The 20,082-nt window shown below is 39.1% G+C and overlaps 2 protein-coding genes across 3 annotated transcripts in view; one reads left to right on the top strand and one right to left on the bottom strand.

Annotated features, from left to right (window-relative positions):
* Positions 1-7,684, bottom strand: part of LOC143180717 (uncharacterized) — a 44,503-nt gene extending 36,819 nt beyond the window's left edge. The window contains exons 1-3 of the mRNA XM_076380652.1: positions 7,458-7,684; positions 7,168-7,247; positions 4,175-4,249 (exon numbers count right to left, since the gene is read on the bottom strand). Of these exons, the coding sequence (XP_076236767.1) occupies positions 4,175-4,249; positions 7,168-7,247; positions 7,458-7,560 (258 nt within the window). The 5' untranslated portion in view covers positions 7,561-7,684. The remainder of the gene's footprint in view (positions 1-4,174; positions 4,250-7,167; positions 7,248-7,457) is intronic.
* Positions 7,685-11,127: 3,443 nt separating this feature from the next.
* The window catches only part of LOC143180719 (band 4.1-like protein 4), a 65,523-nt gene continuing 56,568 nt past the window's right edge, over positions 11,128-20,082 (top strand). For both annotated transcript variants that reach the window (XM_076380661.1, XM_076380660.1), the window contains exons 1-2: positions 11,128-11,253; positions 17,551-17,744. In XM_076380661.1, the coding sequence (XP_076236776.1) occupies positions 17,631-17,744 (114 nt within the window). In that variant the 5' untranslated portion in view covers positions 11,128-11,253; positions 17,551-17,630. The remainder of the gene's footprint in view (positions 11,254-17,550; positions 17,745-20,082) is intronic.

Raw genomic sequence — 20,082 nt, 5'->3', positions numbered from 1 at the left:
AGAATGATTTAGTGTCACGTGCTTTCTAAGAGTTACAATTTTAGACTATATTCCTTTCGAAAAATTACTCCAAAATGTGAATTTAATTTCTAGTTTTATAATGTATCTACTTATTTGAACGAATTAATAACATTTCGGAGCAAGTGGATAGAATCTGGCCTGTTCATTTTGAAACACTATGTCTCAACAATATACACACTGCTAGAAGAAAATCGATAAGCAGCCTTTGAAATTAAATATCAGAATTTCGTTCATGATCGGATAATCAGCGTTTCTATTTCGCGAGGGTATTTTAGGACGAGGTTATTCATCGAACGACGTTTCAAAACACATACCCGCTAAGTGTAACTTTAAATGGCATTGTGGAGCGGCAATTAACGTGCACTTATTGAGTTAATATTTAGCTGGTTCGGAGCGTGACTGTGATAAAGCGTATTGTGATCAATACACTGATGAGAATAATATTAATATAATGCTAAGAAACATAGAGAAATAATATGGACAGTTTATAAGTAGGTACTGAAATAATAATGTAAATTGCTTTTATAAAGATCATTCACTTTCCTCTATTCTCTTTTCCTTAAAGGTGTATAGAAGACCTGATACGATAAAGAAATAGGGAAATAGAAATTTCCGGTAATTACCCATAACAGTGGTCTATTCTGAATTAGAAATCTAAAACAATTGATTTTATGAGTAATTTCTTCTTGCACCGATTCTCATTACAGAACACGTCATTAACTCAATCTATTTAACTTCTAACTTAAATCACCTTTCAAATCCCTCGCATAAATACAAATCGTTGCTAGTCCAATCTTCTAGCGTCTAGCATCGACCAACAACTACCTGCGTTGTATGATCGAAAACGTAGTCGTCACCTAAAAAATAACATTCGATAAGCGTGACCATCGTACACCTTGCTCCCCATTTATTAACAGAACCGTGGACAATTTCCAAGTGTCCGATAAAGCGACATTAAGTAATTTCCACTGCATTAGTCGCGATCAACTCCAAGGACTCGAATTCGAAAACGGTGTCGCTCGTAGACAGTGGGCTCCACGAGGGATGAGTCACCGCGACGAATTTTTCAGCTGGCCATGTTCCCGTGCGCGATCGAAACGACACGGAGCCTCAACACCTGATTAGTTATTAAAAGCTGAGGTGACGGAGGTCACAGGCTACATCCGGCGGTGCAGAGCCCCGTGAATGGCACCGCGATCGGTCGCGGCGGAGCAGCCACGTGCTTTGTAACTCGACGCGTGCGTTTTAATTCGAATGGACGCGGAAAGCGACGCAAAAACCGAGGGAAAGAGGAATAGAGCCACGTTTCCATGGACTAGCGTTCACGGTGACGGCTGGCAGAGCTTGGACCGATCCTTTGTTGGTCCAAGATATGAAATAAAGCGAGGCTGCGGTTATCGCCTTATCTCGCATTCCTAGCTAACATTTCCTATAATGGGACGGTGCACCATCGTACTAGCTTTTCTACCTATTTCCTTTGCCAGCGTTTCTTATCGTGGCATTACTGATTCGCACGGGGATTCTGGAATTCTTTTTTTCAATCTGCCTGGGAGCGTAGATTATCTCATATTTGGGGATGGAGTGTTTGCGTGGTTATGGAGGGAGTTTTTGTTGACTATTGCAGTTTGAGCTTGGATGGAGTTTCTTATGGCATGAGAACTTATGATCGATGTATGAAGGTTTCTTTATTACTTCTCAGACTATTTGTAAATACGTACGTACTATCGACAGGAAATCGTTCTTATGTAGTAATAAGAATATGATGAACTTCATCCATAAATACAAAAAGTAATTAAAAAAAAGAAGAAATATAAAACACTGCAATCCAGAAGGAACACAAACAATAAAGGGTCGAATATCATTTCCACTTACATCCAAATTGTGTGTTCACGTGAAGAGAGGAATGTTAAAAATTCTGCTAAAAAAGCTCGTGTGAGAACAATCGTAACGAACTTGCTCTTCATTACGGTTGCAGTTTCTGTTCGTATAGAAATGCTTGCGTCACTTTCGAAACTTAATAACGCACCGTGGCAAGCAATTTAATGACACTCGATCATGGATTATTATTGCGATGACCTAACAATGAGTTATCGTCTTTCGAATGTTAACGGAGGTAGAAGTTGCGCGACAACGGAGGGTGCATGGTTTATGGATCGTGCAACCGCAACCAATCCTTAAGGTGCGCTTATTGTCGGACTTCTTTTCTCGTTTTTTTATGCCTGTGCGCGACGCGTTGTACGCGCTGTTTCTGCATACGCGGTCGCCATAAAGTTCAGGGAACCTTGCTCGCTTCGAACTGGCTATGAAATGAGGCATGGGTTACAACAAACCCATGTAATTCAATTATTATTGCGATTCAGTCTCTTTTTTATTGCATGCATTTTTTTGAAACCTCTACACTGAAAAGAAATATCGAATGTTTTTCAGATAAATAAAATCATTCGTATTTCTCTTTTGATGTTTTGAAAAAGAAAACATCGTACTGATGGATGAAACTTGCAAAGGAGTTAGTTATGAAGCGATGTTATTTAAATATCGTTGAATTGATTCAGTGCTTTAAAAGAAGAAATAGAAATATTAGTGAGTCAATATAATGGCTCAGAAAAACTTGATTCAAGGTTACTTTTTCAAATGACATAAATTGAATAATCTAGGAAAATGTGTTTCATTATCCGCCATTTTGTCTGAAGATGTTTTACCATCAAGGTCTCTTGAAACTGGAAAAATTGCATCTATCAGCAGGTCCCGTTTAATATCAAAGGATTTTACTTCATTACCTCTTCAAGCTATGTAATAATTTCAGCCTTAATATTTCCTTGTCTTTAAAGTCAGCGGGGACATTTATGTACATATATTCTTTTAGATTCTTTATCCTTTGCAGACGGTAATGCGAATTGCTGTGGCGAAATTTCTGCGTTGAATACCGTACTAGACGGCTTTCTTTTTAATGCTATTTTTTATGGTTTTTAAAAGTCACTTTAACAATTCTCAAAGTATACAAAGATCTCTAATCTCCCTAACAATTAACATGCATGATATAAATTACTCTGTCGTAACGAAAATAATTAAAATAATTAAAATATGTCCTCATTCTATTACACATTCTACTATTGCATGTTCCCTTCGTGGAAACTTTGTCAAAAGGAATTATCATTTAATTTTTTCAAGTCACCAAAATATATTTAAGATTAAATCTTACTTACCAACAAAAAATGAAATTCTTTTGGAGTACAAGACGCTTAAGAAAAATTAGCAATAATTTACAGTAACAGAAAAACTGTATCACCATGAAAATAATGCAGATAGAACTTCCAGCTTCCCTTAAGCCTCCGTTTATGAATGCAAAAAGTAAAAGATTATTTTGAAGCGTAACAGACGTTTGTTAGTCAATGTATGCAGCAAGATTTTAAGAGTTATACATATATTATTGTCGGCACACAGTGGAAGCGTTAGTACGGTCACGAAAGAGGCGTGAAGAGAAAAGAAGTGTTTAGCAGTTTTCTATCTGCCACATCAGCTGCTACTCAGCATATACACTGTGCAGGCTACGAAAGTGAATCAATTGCGAGCGGTTAATTACACTGCAGTCTGCTTGATTCCTCTTGTTAAATATGCAGGAATATTTTAAAGTTCAAATTGATTCAATTTGACCGTGGGAAAGATTTAAAAAATTATTTTTATAATTTCCCATTATTCCTGAGTATTCATGTTAAAATTTGTTAATTATTAGAAAGTCAGGAATCAACAAAAACGTTCTATAATTCAAGGCAGAAAATTATGATTATCACTGAAGGAAGATTATTTAGTGACAAAACATATTTGACATACACAATGGCTCCAATAAAATTAATTTTTGACAGGGAGTTATTATAATGAAATTGAAATTGACATTTGTAACATTTCAGAACATATAACAATTGGATAATGAATGTTTTATTAATTTGTATAATGCTGAAATGTGGTGTCCAATCTTATCGCGTGCCACTTTTTCTAAACGACTCGAAAACGTGACTCTGTTAACAAGTCATGAATTACATTTCACACGAGCGCTGAATATTTAAAATTAGCTAAAAAATAAGGTCTTCCAGCGTATGTTCAAATTGTAGAAAAAAGTTACAATAGATAATATGATATAAAATTGTAGTGAACTTACCGATTCCTTTGACACCGCGTTTAGTTCAACGACGGTTTTTTGGAGCTCGCAGTTCTGTCGACGCAGCAGCGAGATCTACGATAATAATACGACTTAGTTTTTAGGAGTCTTAAGTATATTTCGAGGTGACGTCGAGTCAAATTTCAAAGACATAGCAAGAATATTATTATTCTCTAAACCTACCAGCTACAGAAATGAAAACCCATTATTCGATTGTACTTCCAATACTCAATCCTGTCTCAACTGTAATCTGTTCCAAGAACGAGCTCAATTGTATAATCAAAAGATTAAATCGTATCACAGATATAAATAAAACCTCCACATCAACAAGAGTAGAAATACTCGAAGGTGACTAAATATTCTGAACCGAATTTTCGATAGACCAGATAAATGGTGACATCCGAAGAATTCTTGGAATTCGGTGCTCTTGTTGGGACAGCAACGAAAAATCGGTATCTCCTGAGGCGAAGAATATGGGGGAAAAAAAGGACGAAAAAGTGAGAAAGGAACGTTAACATGGGGAAGGCAGTAATCACGCTACGGACTTAAATATTGGTAACCATAATCAGAAGGAAGTCCGGTGGTACGCTGTGGGCATAGGGACCGTACGATGCGCGTTTCTGTTTGCCTTCCTTATCTCAGGTTTGCACTGCGATAACCGCCCTTCCCCTTCTCCAAACGTTATACCACCTATGGCCACACCATCTTAAACACCCGCTGGGAGCAATGAAAGCGAGACGATTTCAATCGTTTTAAACCCATCCTCGATAATTTCTAATAGACTGCTCACTCACGAGGCTTCCTTTTAAGGTATCTCAACAATATGGAAAATGGGCTTGATATTAGGTAAAATAAATTAGGAAGGAATGGTATCTCGTTTTTTAATGAGTGCAATGAATTGTGAATGGATTGAGATGTACAACGTTCGTAAAATCAATAACAGTTTTTATTTATATTTTCTATGTTAAGTTAATTGTAAGTGAGGAATGAAGGAAAATTGTTAAACAGGAAAAATTAAAAGCTGTATTCTTGAGTAGATATATTTTGGAAGAAAATTTACTGTGTTGTTAATCATTTTGGACAGTCGTTTTTGATAAATTATACGCAACACTATCTGATTACGATTATTTACAATGAACAGTTATGAAGAATGAAAAATTATACACTTTTAGCATTTACTAAAATATCTTCCTAATTTAATATCATTATAAATTTGTGAAGCTGGGATGTTTGTAAAAATTTTAGAACACTGCAATGAATAGGTTTTTTAAATTTAATTTTATCAGGATGTTTCAATGTATCATGTGGATAAAATATTTAAAACGTTTTGCTAAAACAGTTTTCACAAATAACATGAAAGGTTGCTGAAAAATTCAGAACTGATGTTTGCGATTTATGTTCCACCTGATCAAAATCGGTATGATTTATGATTTGAAAAGACGGAGTAAATACTGAACGTTAATGTTCGAAAACGATATTGCGATTTCAGAAAGTTGATAACGTGATTATGAGGTGTATTAAAAATTCCAAACGTACAACCCTTGCAAGAAGTACAAAACTTGATACTGTTTAAAATAACCGCAGAACAACTTATTTTAATATGTTAATAATTATTTTTGGAACTACTTGCATTATACAAAATCATTATTTAGTGAAAATCTTCTCACGAGACAGGCGAGCTAATAGAGGATCAAAGAATTTCGTTTCGTAAAATTATCAACTATGAATAAATTCCCTTTCAAGTAATTAACCTACGACAGGTAGCTAATTATAAATAATTATCGAAATTAAATTAATTTTCACTTTCGTATCACAATAATACAGCACTTTACTGTTTCATTTAAAATTGTTACTTTTCTAAGTCACCCTCATAATCTGAGGCATTTTGCTCATATAAATTTCAGTCCCCGCGAAAATATTTCCGATAAAATGGCTGGATTGATTCACGAACGCCGATATTTCCAGCGGACACACCTCTCCCTCGGTAAAAGTCAATGAGGAGCGGGTGCATTAACACTGTAACGTTATATGCATGTATAAGGAGGGCAAAGGGGGCGTCGCGTAAGCATTGTTAATGTAGACCAAAGTCTTTGATATCGTTATCTATCGATTCCTAGAACAACAGAGGGTATGGTCCTGAGGTTTACCACAAAAGCACGAACAAACGTGGCGCTCGCTTTCGGTCTCTTATGCTTCCACAAATTGTCCGTGATAACAAACCGGAACGACGTGGCCGTGCAGACTTCAATGACCCTCTCCTCCTCCTCTCTCGACCCCGCCCGTCCCCTTAGAGAACTATTTTTGCACGGTGGAATGATTGCACGTACGAAGGTCGTTCCGACGAGCAATAATTTATGAAAGAAATAGGACGATTGTGGAGAAAATGAAATATTTAAAACCTATCGTGGATGAATTTTTAACGAAGGGAATGGGGTAAGGTTGATTTGCTGAGGAGATGTTAGAAAATTAAGGTTCCCTGTTTCTTCAGTCGTAGAATAGTACATTTTTCTATGAAATAAATGAATGCACGATGAGGTTGGAAAATGGTAGAAAAATTTATTCGAAATAATGCAATATTATCACATCAAACGTACGATTGACATTCTGATCAGCGAAGGACGGCTCGGTATCGGTCCTTGCCGAGGGTTGAAAGGATTCGGGGTTGGTGTCAAGCTAGATAAGGTAAACGTGTTTGCATTACACTCGATCCCGGTTATTATGGAAGGCAACATCTGTCAAAATAATTCCTAACCGTAAGGTGACTGTATCCTTATCGACGTTGTCGACATCTGCGTGGATGTCAAGGATTTGCAACAGTGTTGTGTGTGATTATAAAATAGTTATCGTAGATAAGGAATATAAATGGTATACTAATTTCAGCGATTCATAAAAATATCAAATGCTAAATATGCTTATAGTTTATAAAAATATAAAAGTATGAGATGATAATTTTGTTCATAAGATATAGTTGTAGAAGATAAAATTATACTCACTTCGGCGTCTTTCGAGTTGAGCAATTCTTGCAACTCGACACATCTTTCGTTCGCTTCGTTTAACGCTTTCGATCGTTCGTCTGTGAACACGGAACCATAAAATAATTATTTTTAAATTATTGGATACATTAGCTAATATATTTTCCATTGCTTCAAATTTCCCGCCATTTTATCGACTCACTCGATAAAACAGACCCTTATATTGACAGTCGTCAGTAACCTGCCACGTTAACCAAAACAAACTACACTTTGCAATGATTATACTGTGATTTAAACTAAATCATACACACCTGTTTCCTCTACAATGCCTTCTGATAAGACTTCCTTCGTAAAATTAGTTAACTGTCCCTTTAAATTCGACAAGCTAGGCAATCCGTCACCGAACCACGCCATTTTACACGTTGACACACAATCGTCGTATGTATTTTTGAAGATATACCTCAGCACTTTTTTTTAACGTTACAAACACTGCATATTCTGGCAAAACTATGCACATTAACAGCATAAAAGTATCAAAACATAAAGTAGCAGGAACCACGTAGTAACCTTCACAAAATACACAAGTTTAGTTAGACATGGTCGGCAGTATTAAATGAAAAATCACTAGATCTCTGGGGGTTTTTCTGTCTTGCATAACGGAATATCATATGTTAATAAAGAAGTATTATTTATTATTACATTTAATAATACTCTTAGTCAATTGCATTGACTGTTACATTGTGATCTTAAGATAGAGAACATTTTTTAAAATATTAGCATTGACTAAATGTATTAGTAGACCTAGCATTTTGCGGACCTGCACGACATGATGACATATTCCAACTGCATTACCGACCTGAAATATTATGGGTGATTTTAGCGTCCTCTGCTCATGAATAACGGACAGCTGAAGAACTATTTCTTTGAAGTAAGATTAGTAAACGAAGGACTGCAGTGTGATGTGCATGCATGTACATCTGGCTGTCTTTGATGGGGGGGTGAAATACACAGCTGCTGCCTTTCAATTAAAAAGAAAGAAATGGGGACTGAATACATAAGAATAAAATACTTGATGTTTGTTTCCTCAATTCATTGATGTCCCGTTATAAAAATTTTAAAATCTAATTCTTGAACTAGTAAGTCAAAGTCATAGATGGAAGTCAAGTTCGATTCATGTCTTCAACTTGAGCTTCAAAGTAAAAAAGTACCAAGTTATCATTAAGAAAAGTCTGCTGTTGACCTAGACCCTAATAAAGAGGAAGAAATTAACATTAGGGGTCAAGGTGGGCCAGGGCACATAAAAAATAGGGCCAACAGAAGAGATAAATTTAAAATTTGATCAAAATTTACCAGTGATCCAGGATGACCAATGGTCAAGCTGTCCACTGGTCAGGGTAGTCCAAGTGTCCATGATGGTCCGAGGTCCGGGGTCGTCCAGGACCCAGGAATCCTTCCAATGGATCCCCAGTAGGACCCTTTCCCGCGGAAGGACCCGCGACGAGTGAAGCCCTCGTTGTCCCCCAAGGGTATTTATACCCTCAGTAAAATGGTCAACCAATGAAATGAATTCTTCGCGTGGTGGGAATTCCAAGATTAATCGAACGAAGAATAATTTGCAAAAATTGATATTTCTTCTAAAATAATTACCGCAACAACGATTTCTGGTACACGTATTGTTAATAACAATCACACGCAGTGACTCGTACAAATTGTTAACATTTATAATTGTTAGTTAACGGGATATAAAGGAAGTTTTAGAATAATTTTTCCATATAACAAGTTTTTATTCATCCAGTGCGATAATGGACTACACTAGACGATCAATCTATTTTACATTGATCTCAAATGGAATTTCAAAGAATAGGACTACTGACGAAGGTGTTACCATGAGTTATTATTCTTCGTCGTTCAAGCAGCCGCAAGATGGCAGTAAAACTGCATTTGTCACATCCATAGCTTCCAAGTTCGTCACCAGAGGGCTATGAATAATAATCAGTTTAAAGACTGTAATTTCTAACATTTATTGAATTGGTATTTTTACAAGGAAGAACAATTATTTTGCAACTTATACGGAAGAAACGTGAGTTAATAAAGAATTTTCTACTTATAACATCCTTTATTATACTACAAATTATGATAGCGTAATATTCTTTTTCAAAGCTTGGAAGTAATTTTATTTTTCTATCTTAAGGTTAAATCGTAAAACATTACAGATTGTGTACCGATCATTCCACTAACAGAATCCTTACAAACTAAACACCTTTATTTCTTGATTACGAAAACATTTGCGCATAGAATAAAAAAGTACGCATAATCATTCTACCAAATTTTATTCATGTTTAAACTACCAAATCGTCACAAGCCTTTTCGAAAGATCATCGTTTACAAGCATTACGTTTCTCTATAGAAATGCACACCTGTAACACTTGTTTGAAGTAGGATACCCCCGCGTTGATTTACTTCTTTTCACGGACCAAATAAATTGCCCGGTCTCCTTGTCCATTCTCGTGACTCGTGATTCGAGAATAAAAAACCTTTTGAGAGGGGCGCGTATTATTCAGAAAGTGGCTTAATGTTCAAACGGAAGATGATTCAAAAGGATCCCCCTTCTCTTTTACATTTATTTACGTCCTGCATTTCCTTTATTTTTAGGAAGTCAAGTTGATTGCGTGGACATTATGGAGCCAGCACCTTTTTATAGGGCTTCTTTCGCCGTGGCGGGTACCAAAGTATTAGGAAGAATGGTGGGCACGAGGCTGAGATCCTCAACGAACGAAGGTGAGTAGCGGTTGAGAGAGGGACAGACGCTTTGCTATGCTGCGCTTACACGCAGTGCCGTACCTTTACTTTAGCCCGCTCGGTGTTAAAAGGGCGCGTGATTCAATTTGATTTTTGGTTGTGGAGAAAATTAATAACTTGAGAATATATATAGTCTATTTAGTTGTACTATCATTTAGTTATTACGCAAGATGCAAGAAAGAGTATTAGAATATGTATTCTCACTAACTTGTTGCATAGTAGATCATACATAATAGGTACTACTCTTTCTTATTTTATTTAAATTTTTGTTGAATTATGTAAAGACAAATCTATCTATATCAGCGCTTTTCATAGCTTTGTTCATTTCCTGCTCAACACATATTCTTAACAAAATTTCCAAATCAGACATAAACAACGAAATTACATTACTGAATAAATCTTTCATTATTAACGTTCCTAGCACGTCGTTCCAAAGGACTCAATGCCTACCAGAAGCTCACGTACAAGGGTTCAAGAATTCCCACCTCGATCACGATTCGTCCCGGAATCCGAGCAAAGCGTAATCTCGCGGACGAGGCGATCGCGGTGAAAAGGATGGGTCGCGTGACGCGCCACAATTTCGCCGTGGCGCGTATACGAAGGGCCAGGTCGAGGTACGTCACTGTCCACGCTATCACGATTAACAGAGTGAACAGCACGGGACTGTCCGCGCGCGGGAGGGAGACGGAGCGCGTGGCGAAGGAAAGGTGAAGGAAAGGAAAGGAAGGCGCGCAAGGTAAAGGCATATCTCGAATCCTTCGGTAGACTCGGCTCAGTCTGATTCGAGCCAAGCCACTGCCCTGATCCCGCGGCGTGCCTCGCTCTCTCCGCCGCGACTGGATCCTCTCCTTCCTCTGCCTCTGCTCCTGACACGTTCCGCTCGCCGTTCTAATCCGACGGTGTCATCGATCGCCGATCCGACTTCCTTCCTTCGCGTCGGTTCTCTCGCTGCGCGCGGTCAGTTCAAGTCACGCCGTGCTTCCGTTCCCCTCGCGCCTTCTGCCCGCGACCAGACGAAAATCCGCCACCTGACGTATCGCAGTGCACGCACCGTCTCCGTGTCGAACGCTGCTGCTGGTTCACGCGCGTCCACCGAGACAGACGGAAGCGGGCCGCGCGTCCTCCGAGGGCCGATTTTTTCCCTGCCACGCGACGGGTGTGCGCGTCCGTTCCTGGAAACGGCCGATTTCTGTGGATCCGACGATCGCTCCGCGCCGGAAGTGTGATGACCCTTGCAGCGGGACGGGCTGCATCGATCAACGCGACAATAGCGTGCCTTCGATCTGGGATCTGAGTCTCGCGGTCAAGGTGCGTACCAACTTCTTACCAAGTAGGATTTTCATTTTTCTGTCATTCTTCTGTGTTTGGAAATTGGATGGTACTTGGTGTCTCTAACGAGAGTGAGTTTCTGTTATGTGGTGTCTCTGCAGTAGTTGCTCCCTTTTGTTTAGGTTTAAAATAAGGTGTTCGATATCTGCAAATTTTTGAAATTTTTTGGTATTTCTGCTGAACGGGAATTTGAAGATGTCGTGGAAACAGGGTTCTTCTATTTATTCTTTAATTCGTTTTAAAAGATCATCTATAAAATTGTCTTCTTATAGACTTACAGCTCACTGACAATTGTAGTGAAAGACATGTTTCTGAGGTCCAGTGTAGCTTCGTTAAAAATGTGAGTGACAGTGTGTGACAAGAACTCGTCCTCTTCTAACTGCAAAACAATCAGCAATGATCTTCTAACGAGGGAATGCAGTAACCTCTTTGTCTTGCGGAGTGATAGACGCGGCGAGGAAAAGCTTATCGGTATAATTTGATGCCTCCTTAAAGTCGATCAGCGAATGCTTAATGTGGGACGAGAGCGCTCTTCGTATTGTATTCCGAAACGCGATCGTCGACGTCCGCGTTTCTTCCGATGCTGCCTCCATGACTCGTCTGGGATAAATGAAACATTTTTCCCCGGATCTTTATGGTAGACAATAGGCTATTAGCTGTAAGCACCAATTATAGGGGCTGCATAGCGTGCTTCTTTGCCGGATAGTTGTGCGCGAATAAAGTCAGCAGTCGAGAGTTGCGTCTTTCGTCGACGCTCGCGGGGGAGGTCGAGCAAAAAATCAGAAAGGAAGGCTAAAGGAGTCAAAGGGACTTGGCTCTTTTGTTTATGTAAAAAGCTTTGTAAGGTAAATGTCGCAATACCTGGACGCTTAAGATGTCAAATGTTCCAGTAAATGGGCAACCAGAAACGCATTTATCTCAATGCTTGAATTGTGTCCCAGTAACTGAACATACTATATTATGATAATACTTTATTTTTTTATTAGTAGTACTGGTTTTATATTACAATTTAAGCTTAAAATGAAACAAAATTAGTGTTAGGGTCCAGGTATCGGGACATGGTTAGCTACTAAGACACTTACCTTACCCTGTCTCTAGTCCTTAGAGCGTTGTGTCCTCGGTATCTAGTGTCACTCTGTTATTTATTTCAATTTTTGTTACCAAGTTCTAGAGTTCAAATCTAATCCCTTGCTTCCTCGGTTATCAGCATCTGCGAGTAACCAAGCTCGATACAGACGTTCCTCGTTATCGTAACCGCAGATTCCAAAGGTAAAAGCGAATGAGGGACCGAATCGAGGACACCGTAACTAGCCCCTTGATATTTACCCAGGAAATCGCAAGTTCGTATCAGTTTCGTGCCAGTTTCGTCGAGTGACTCCACATCGTGAGTTTGAATGAAATAATCGCCGCTGGCGGGGTCTGTTATCGGTGCAGGAACGGTTTTCTTGAAGTACCTTTTGTGCGTGAAAGTTATCGATCGTTTTGAGTCACGCTCGGCTAGCAAATGGCCAGGCTAATTGGCGAAGGCAGACTCCTCCGCGATTAATTCCGCAATATGGGTTAACCGTGGCAATGTGCTAAGTCCCGTCGCTTTCTATTATCTCCGGACGGATTCAGGAATTCTGGATTCGAAACCTGTTCCACGGATGCATCAGGCCGCCTCGCGCTCGCTCGAGTTCAATGGCACTCGTCAGTTCGGCACATTGAACAGACGGATTTTTCAAACGACGCGAGGACAAAGGGTGTACTTGGACTCTTGACCTTCTCCCGGTGACTTGTGACGGGTGTCTATCGCTTCAAAACGTGATTCTACGTGACGGGAAATAATTATGCCCGCGACTATGGGAAAACGATAGACGCCTGACACGTGACCCTGACTTTTCTGTGGCCGTTGAGGAAAGTCGAAGGACTCCTGAGGGTGACTATGCTCACGATTATTATTCAGTGATCAACAGAATGGATAGGATATTTGGGGGCTTATTCCGAGTTTTTTAGTTGAAAACATTCAATCAATATGAATATCTTTTGGATGTGTAATCTTAATTTTGTTCAATTTTGAATAATAGAAATGGATAGATTTTTATTTCGAGAATGGAGTAATTAAATTTTTCATATATTTTGATCAATTTTCTCTAGATTTGAAAACAGCAAATTTAATGAAAATTTTTTAGAGAATTAAATATTTTAAATTAACCAATTAGAACTGTTGAATTATTAAAAACGAAACTCGCGTTTAGCACTACTTTATTTCGTTGGTGTCATGGAAGACTGATGACGACAGTGAAACGATAACAGTACCTGATTCTGCAGTATTGTGTTGAAATTGAATTCTACTTCACAAAGATCTCATCTATTTCGATAGAAGACACTTTAGAAGAAAAACACGCATTTCTAGTTCACTGAATCAAATAAATAAACTCGGATCATCAAGATTCTTCCAAAACAACCATGACGAGATCCATCCAAGCATCTCCTCAACGTCCCTCAATTAAATATCAATTGAATCCAGCAGAACCCAAGGGAGCAATCTTCTCTCATCAAAACTTGGGTCTCGATCAACAGGCGCGTACGCTCAGCGCGTAGCAAACGAATAAAATAATTCATCAGGGTCCGTGACAGCGGCGAGCGCGTCGGCTAATGAATAAAACGTGAACACATTGACAAAACCGCGACGATCGTGGTGAACCATGAGGAGATATCGGTGATCACCAGAAGCCGCCCGGTGACTCGTCTCGCTGCCAGAACCTGGAAGGCTACTCGACTGCCTACGGTATTCAAAGCTTCCCCCGAGAATGCAAAGCACGAGCCATTAATTTTCTTAGTGATTCGTCGGGCGTAGGGACATTCTTTTCAGGATTGATATATTGCGCGATGCGCTAGCCAACGTTTATACGCGATTTTTGTTTGAGCCTCGACTCGCCGATGGAGGAAGGGCCTCCTACAGCCTCAACTTCTCTCCATTGCTCGAGTAAGCTGAAGCATCGCGAAATGAAGTGACCACGGAGGCAAATATTCAATTGCAAATCGCCTCGATTGAAACACGCCGCTCGACGTCGATCGGAGAACGACCGCCCCTAGGCAATCTATAATTTCACGACGCCTAATGAGTTTAAATATTTAAATTATGTCGGGGTAGGAGAGAACTCCTCTGATGATTTATTCTTCTCTATATATCAGCGTATTTATCAGCACACTCCTGAATCCTTCACGCCGCCCGCTCCTTCGTCTTTTTAATCAGTCCTCCATTCGACCCTGTATTACTCTTCTCGGTTCGCAAATAACTTCGCGATATAAATAGTATTCGCGATAACACGATTCGCGCGAAACGCGATGCCATGTTGTACAAATAATTGAGTTGCAACAGCAATTTACAATTTGTGAGAGTTGCCGTGTTGGATTGCAGAGTTGCAATCGTTAGGGGTACGATAGTGTGTACTTGAAGGGGGATGAGGGAGGTTTCAGTTGGGTTGAGAGTTGTTCTGGTAGGTTTCGTTACACAGGATTTTTTTAGAGGTAGATTTTCTGGTAGAACTGATTTGGTGTTTTTAATTTTTAATGGGAGTTTGAAGCTTTAAAAACCACGGAATCTATGGTTCGCATTTTGGAAGCAAATTTTGTAGCAGTCTTTATTATTCAGCCAAACTTTGTTCTTCCATTATATACAGTTATTTAAACACGAATATTCCATTAATATATCTACTACAGTTTCTTAACAAATTTATTATAGTCCTTGTTCTTTTTCGCTTTTAAAAGTCAGTAATATTAAATGATGAATCGAAATGTCATATTTCTGGGTCTAACAAGAAACTAGTTACATTATACAATATTTATTATACATATAATAGCCAGACGTTAAAAGCAGCATAAGTGTTCCAAAAAAGTCCTGAGGAATATTATTAACGCGACTCCAGTTTATTGAGATGCACGCACGCGCTAAAGCCTCCACATTACGCACATAAATTTATAATTCGTGCAGAAACCCCGAAACAGCCGCGGACCATCGACGCGTTTGTTTTAAGCGCATCAGGCAAATTTATGCACGCCCCTTCCCGCGCATAATTACCGTACTATGAGCATTATTTACATAACGAGTTTAAGTAACAAACACACGAGCGACACTGTAAAATCCGCGCCGGGTGTTCACTTAATTTCCTGCTTAAGACACGCTGGGGATCGGGTGAACGAGGAGAGGCGAAACACGCGCTGGTACACGCGCATAACGGGAACGTGCACCGATCTTCGGCGCGGCACTCGCGTGTTACATATTTTACCAAACGAACCGTCGACCGGATCCAACCGACGAAACGGGAAGAGGAAAACGAAAGCACCGCGGTCCGAGGGACAAGGAAGCGACGATTTTTACGACCGAGGCGACCAGGACGGGTTCCTGTTGTTTTGGACGATTTGCTAATCGGCTGGGAGCAGTCACAAATTTATTTCAACCGCCCCGAGCCTCCATTCGACGCTTCCTGCTGCCGTCTGAAAAATCGTAAACAGCTCGCTACCACGGAGAGCTACTTAGCGGTACCGTTAGCTCATAGTTCCGACGTTAACATCTCGAATACGATTCCCTGACTATTTCGACGCGCGCTCGTCCACGGTAACGCGCGAATACTCAGCGCTGCTGCCACTTAAAATGCCTTCGTGAAGACCTGCTGGCGTGCACCTCGCTGATTACCGCGAAAATCATTCGGCCAGCTGAGCTTCTATGAGTTGCTGATGTTGATACGTATATGTTCAGATCGGGAATAATTTTGCTGGAGGTCTTGAAGATGCCTGCTTCACGGAGTACGTGGATGGCGGCGATAGAAGTTGAGCTGTGCGGGGGGTACAAATTGCGGGTGATTCGGGAGGCAACTTTACGGAAGGTATTAATTGCTGCCAATTAAAGCTTGGGAGGGACAAGTTTCGTTCAGAGGGAATAGAAATGTTCATATCGAACAGATGGTGTTAACCATGTATTTCTGGAGTTCCAGACTCTCATTTGGAATTAATGTATAAGTTACTGGAAAATCTGGATATAGTGTACCAGCTGTAGAAAATAACTTCATATTATATTAAGTAACTGGGGAAGCTTCATCACTTTTGGAGCGAAATTAAGGTCATTTGTATTTATCAGTTAAAATAATTCTATTTGTAATACCATTTCCCAAGGAGAAGATAATTTATGAATTCTATTTTTTGAAACTCAGGATTCCTATAATACAAGTAATTTTATTTTAACTTCAAAAGTAATAGAATGTTCTTCATCGAATCAAATACGCGAGAGTTCGATCTCTCTGCGATCGTCGCTGTGAAAACATTGGTTATTTTCAAATTCGTCACGGAATCCTAGCTGACGACTTTCATAAAAACTGCCAATCTGCTCGAGCGAAAGCAGATATCATAAATCACGGAATCAATTGCGCGAGCGAAGTCAATCGTCCTACTCGTATGCGTGCCCTCGTTGACGACAGTCGACGAGATCTAGATAATTCACCTTCGTTTCGTGTCCTCCTTCTCCCATTCCTTTTCTTCTTGTTCTTCTTCTTATAAAGAGTCGACTCTATTAGTCGCACAAGCGTGTCCCGTCCGTGGATCTCGTGGAAGGCACGGGATAGATATCCGTCTGATTAACGATCAGATCGAGCAGTATCCTCCTGCTGACTGATTAACGAGCCAGTTTTCGTTTCGAACTGGCATCATGGTTGAATCGTTAGTCCATCGTCCCACCGAGCCTGTCGCTTTGCGATTCGTTAGCGTTTTATTATTCTATTGGACCATGAACGCGTAATTTTCGTTCAAAGGCATTAGTTAATTCGACCGTTTATTCAGGTATTGTACAGGGCACGATTTTAATTGGTTTCGTTAAACACGCGCCCATTGAGCCCGCGTTCGAAGAACTCGGGACATTTTGAGTTTCGTTTCATTCAGCGTTCGAATTCATCGTACGATGGACAATGGGCTTCTCGTGGAATGCAAATTTTATGATCTCGCGATTGTACGTTAATGAATGGGTAAACGTTGAATAATAGAAAAATTCGTTTCCTTGTTCCTTTGTGGTGTGACGAAATATTAGATCCATAAAGTGGAAGGTGTGTTTAATTAAAAATCGACGTATATTTCATAGTGGAAAGAGGGTGACTACTCTAGGGTTAAATAGCCCGCAGCTTACGTCTCTTCCCTCTCAACCAATCGCGACACGTTCATGCTCGAGGGACGTGTTCGTGTATCAGCATGTACAGGCTTTGACGCTGACAGTTTTGATCGGATTACAACGTCGTCCTCGTCTTTCAGGATGACCGAGACCGATGAGCGGATGAACGAGTAAAACTAGGAAGGAATCACAAGGGAAACGAGGGCTGCCGAAGGAAGAGATGGTGGTAGAGTGGCTCTGTCCTGGACTTAGGCCCGCCGGAAGCCGTAGGCCCCGTCTTCTTCACTGCAAAGTGATACTTCTTGACGAGCATGAGCTGCTGCAGGATGTCCTGGTGAGTTTTTGTACCTTCTTCCTGTACGTGTTGCTAAATTGGAAAAAAGATATTTTATTAAGACTATCTTGGAAACTGTGAGAAATCTTATTAAATAAATTGATTGCGATGTGTATAGCTATAAAATTATAACAGCATCTTGTTCATGCTGTTACGAATACAGAACTTTTCATTTTGGGTAAAATACCGATATGTAGAAAAATGTTTGAAGATTTTACAACAATCTTGGTAGTTTCAAAATATGTGTAATTTCTGCACACTTTTGTTAAAGTTTTCGTAAAAATTTTAATCTTATTTTCCATGGCAGGTAATAAAACATTTGTCTAAAAGTTTTTCTTATATCTCCGATAGTTTTCAAGATAGTATTAAGGAGGTAAAGCTTTGGAAGCTGGTTTTAATCTTTGAACTCGGGTTACCACAGTTGGACAAAGTATGTAACTCTTATCTTCAACTATTCTATGAACTTATAAAGTTTCGTTGAAGGTGGTGAGAGGGTACCGTGAATGTTCTTTATTAGTTTTCTTTCTTCTTTGGTGATAGGACCAAGTGTCTTCAAAGTGATTTAAAGGCTTCACCAATATTATTTAGTAGATACTTTTTCAAAGCAAAATTTTATCTTCATAGATATTTTAGAACACAACTTTTAGACATAAAAATTAATTTCGTTTTATAATATATATTAATTATATTTTGATGATTTTCGATTATAATTTTGAATTCTGTAAAGCATTCTTATCACGGTACTGTACCATTACTTTTGGTCTCTGAAGGTATCCATTTACGAGTAATGTATTTACGATAGTATACCTTCTCTACTCCATTGTTTCGTACGTGTTGCAACAGCGCAGTTAAAATATTTTTAAGCGAAATTGATTTCGCCTTTTTGGCGAACGACCTAGTAACAGCCAACAGAAATTTCGTACACCCACGCTTCAGCCTTTTCTGGCAATAGAAACCGAGGATATAAAAGGTGGGCAGGGAATGTGGGCGAACTTGTGTTGTGAGTGGAATTGTGTGCATTGTTAACAATAATTTTATTACATTTTTCGTGTTGTTTATTCACTGTTACGTGCGTAGTTTCTCTTATAAAAACGAAATTGTTGTGTATCCTGTCTGTAACTATTAACATTGGTTATTATATTGTTCGTCAGAACTTTCAATGAATTTTTCTTAAAATTACTTACACAATTTTCCTTGTTGCTTCACGTTGTACGATTAATAATTAGGAAGGAATTCCAATTACTAGCCAGACATTTTACATTCTTTAGTCACACGTATTTGTAATGATGGATATTTTCACGAACATGGGAAATCATTTTCACAAGCCTTTTGCTCAGCGCTTAAGACCTCCATTACCAAAAGTGAGCGATCCTCGTCTATTTTAGAATGATTATCGGTTCGCGGGGTAATTTCGTGCAGACGCGTCACGTAATGAGCGTCCTGTTAATTGCTTTTGCCTGTAGATATTACGTTCTTGTCTTCCTAAATCTCTACCTACTGCAAATATTCTCTTGTGGGTAGGATTCCGCAGAGTATCTACACGACTTATCACTAAGACGAAAATTTCTCTAATGTTAGACAAGTAGAATTTTAGTTTCTCCTAACTAAACTAATTTTTAAATATTTAAACAATTTCCTGGTATATTCTGAATACTTTGAAGATAAATCGATAGATGGCCTGTGGAAAAGAAACTATTTCAGATATTCTCAACCAAAGGTATCTAAAGAAGTTTTCTTCGACAAGCATGTAGACAATGCAGCTGTTCTTTCTCTACCAGTCTTGTAAATGGGATGATTTTTATTAGATAATTTCCATCAGACCGATTGAATCGACCTGGAAACCCATTAAACACGTCGAACATTTGGCCACGGTTTCTAATTGAATGGCTTCTAATACCACAGATAATTCTGTAGCAAAGAAGTTTGTACCTTTCATAACAGTCTAGCTGACTGGAAAACTGAGCCAATTGAATAGCATCCTTTATTACTCTTAATGGTCCATGAAAATTGTTACTGATGTTAATCCTGGAAAAGCGTATGAACATAGATCCGTAGGTAATGGGAGCTTATAATTTATAATAACCTCCTTTAATGGCCACGTTTACGTGAATCTTTTAGGAGTAATGAAACTTATCAGTCTCAATCTATTTTTTAAAATAAAAACTAATAGTAAATTCAGCTAGTAGAAGATATTCCCCGCAGTAAAATAGATATTGAAACTTCTTCACTTGCAACAGTTTTCTCTCGAGGGTGTGACTTATCCTCTCCTTCCCTATAATACTGAAACGCTATTTATAAATAACATACGAATTCAAAAGGAACTAGACTCCCCAGAAAT

The sequence above is a fragment of the Calliopsis andreniformis genome, chromosome 6 (genome assembly GCF_051401765.1).
Source record: "Calliopsis andreniformis isolate RMS-2024a chromosome 6, iyCalAndr_principal, whole genome shotgun sequence".
Lineage (NCBI taxonomy): Eukaryota > Metazoa > Arthropoda > Insecta > Hymenoptera > Andrenidae > Calliopsis > Calliopsis andreniformis.
The sequence above is the reverse complement of the archived record's forward strand: the minus strand, read 5'-3'. Positions and strand labels throughout refer to the sequence as shown.